Source organism: Austrofundulus limnaeus, unplaced genomic scaffold (genome assembly GCF_001266775.1).
Source record: "Austrofundulus limnaeus strain Quisiro unplaced genomic scaffold, Austrofundulus_limnaeus-1.0 Scaffold80, whole genome shotgun sequence".
In the NCBI taxonomy this organism is placed as follows: domain Eukaryota; kingdom Metazoa; phylum Chordata; class Actinopteri; order Cyprinodontiformes; family Rivulidae; genus Austrofundulus; species Austrofundulus limnaeus.
Window position 1 is genome coordinate 1,364,082 of NW_013952482.1, and position 2,622 is coordinate 1,366,703.

At 39.3% G+C, this 2,622-nt stretch overlaps 1 protein-coding gene across 1 annotated transcript in view; it reads left to right on the forward strand.

Annotated features, from left to right (window-relative positions):
* The window catches only part of LOC106519668 (voltage-dependent T-type calcium channel subunit alpha-1G), a gene marked incomplete in the record, with an annotated part of 84,373 nt that overhangs the window by 44,393 nt on the left and 37,358 nt on the right, over positions 1 to 2,622 (forward strand). Inside the window, 3 exon segments of the mRNA XM_014011429.1 lie at positions 365 to 516; positions 1,963 to 2,148; positions 2,434 to 2,551. Of these exon segments, the coding sequence (XP_013866883.1) occupies positions 365 to 516; positions 1,963 to 2,148; positions 2,434 to 2,551 (456 nt within the window).

Below are 2,622 nucleotides of genomic sequence, written 5' to 3' on the forward strand. Positions count from 1 at the left end.
TATATATATATGACAAAAACAAAACCTTAAGTACTGTCGCCTCTGCAAATCTGASCCTGTGTCAGTATGCAGTCCAAATAAATCAGCTCAATCATCACAGATCTGATGGTAAAAAGTGAACTTCTTTCCTTTCATGTGTTTATCCCTCTGCAGCTCATGTGGAGAGTTTCATCTCTGATTTCACTATTTTTAAAACAGAAAATTACCGACCTTTAATGGTCTGAATGAAAATGTAGAATTTTTTGAAGGTTGAAACAGCTGAGCTCCAYGCACTCTTGGTTTATTCGCTCACTTTTCTCTTTCTGCCTGTCCCTCTCTGTGCAACAACCCCTGTTTTCCCTCCACAAACACCAAACCTCTTCAGCCACAGGAGCTGACAGACGTTTTGGAGATCAGTAATATGGTTTTCACCAGTCTCTTCAGCCTGGAAATGCTGCTCAAGCTCCTGGCTCTCGGTCTTTTTGGCTACATCAAGAACCCTTACAACGGCTTCGACAGCATCATTGTCATAATCAGGTGAGGAGAAAATGCTCGTATGCCTGTTTATCACCAAACAGGGAAATGGTGTGATTAAATCCCCCCTCTTGTTACTGGGGAATCCTTTTGATCCTTGCAGCACAGCTTTGCAGCTGCTGTCACAGTGATGCTGATTGAAGTAGCAGAGCCAAATGATAGCAGAGTCCAGAGGGCCTGTGTTCACTTTATTATGTAGGACTACAAGCTGAATTATGGATCTGTGTTTGAAGCTTGTTTACAGTGTCCTTTCACACTTCTCTTCTTCTCATTATTAGTTGGAGGCCTGGAAACCAGTACGGCTCATTTTGTGTTTTAAGTATCCCTTTAAAATGTGAGCCATCATGACAAAATGAGCCAGAATGAGCTCAGGCTGCAGAACAAATTTCATGAAATAAATGATTTTTTTTAGCATAACTGAAATTTGTATATAAAGATCTAGTGATTTGAAATAGCACATATTCTACCTTTAAATCAGAGTTTTCTAACAGGTATGTTTTCAAAAATAATCCTCTTCATTTTCTTTGAAACAGACCTTTTTTTCTGCCAGGGAATCCCTTCATGTAATGTTTGGTACGGAGCCCGCGAGAGGACATGTGGGGGATTTTTTTTCTTTTGTGTTCCCTCGCAAAAGTCATTTATCACTGTTGTGCCTGCCGGTTTATTAACACATTTACATGTTCAACATTAGCGAGTTAGCCTACTACTTTAATTCAGCTTCAGAATGAATATATCACACAGCCACGCATGGAAGTATCGTCATATGGCGATACTTTAACACAGTGCAGCCACGCAACATCAGTGTCAATTTCACCAACTGTGGCGACACATCCTGTTTTGGTAACCGGATATTTCAAAATAAAAGTCTGTTTTAATTCAGTTCATATACAAAACAAACTTTTGCGTGGGAACGCAAAACAATTTTGCGATGTAATGCAAAAAGTTTTGTGAGGTAACGCGAAGATATTGCGAGGTAACGCAAAAGTATTGCATGGGAACGCAAAAGAAAAAAAATCCCCCCCATGTCCCCTCGCGGGCTCCGTAGTTTGGCATCATTGTAAAGTTTGGAGATTCCCCTTTTTAAATAGACTGTTGGAATTACTGATGACATCATGATAGACCAATAAAAAAGTAGTTTTTAGAGCTGCACTCTCATAAACAAAACTAGCTTGTTGCAAGGTGATAAATCACCAAATGTCAACAGACTAGGTGTCATTTTGAAGCTTTGGAGATGGAGAMCTTGAAAATATTAAGTCAGTGGTAAAAAATAAATTGTCATTGTGGCTTATTTTGGCAGAATGAATCACAAAAAAAATCACCTCCTGTCTCTCCAAAGTGATTTTTTTATGTTTTTGGTGGGTGACACTGATGGTAACCTTTAGCTAACAGTTCCTGTTAATTGATTTTGTAGGTATCCTTTTCATGGTTTGTAACCTCTGTGTGTTTCAGCGTGTGGGAGATCGTGGGTGAGGCTGAGGGAGGCTTGTCGGTGCTGCGAACTTTCCGTCTTCTGAGAGTTTTGAAGCTGGTTCGGTTCCTGCCTGCATTAAGGAGGCARCTGGTGGTGCTGATGAAGACCATGGACAACGTGGCCACATTCTGCATGTTACTGATGCTCTTTATATTCATATTCAGGTATGGTGTTTGTTTTTCTCAAGGTGAAACTATGAGTTTAGACACAATTTATAGAAATTCCTTGCCTTTTACCTGCCTTTTAAACACATTATTCTTTAACCTATGATAGTGATGTGAACTGACTTTTTATACCAAACATTTAAACATATTTGATCATGTTTAACATGGAAAACACATTTGACAAGCAGCACTCCTGCAAGTTCTTACACAGTTGATACATTATGATGCAATGAAGATATTATAACAATAATAGTTATTATTTTTGAATTAATTTGTGTTTTGCAGCATTTTGGGGATGCATCTGTTCGGCTGTAAGTTTGGTTTGCGACAAGTCAGCGGAGACACTTTACCTGATCGAAAAAACTTTGATTCCCTGTTGTGGGCAACAGTCACCGTGTTTCAGGTTAGAACAAAAAAACTTTAATCACACACACACACACACACACACACACACACACACACACACACACACAC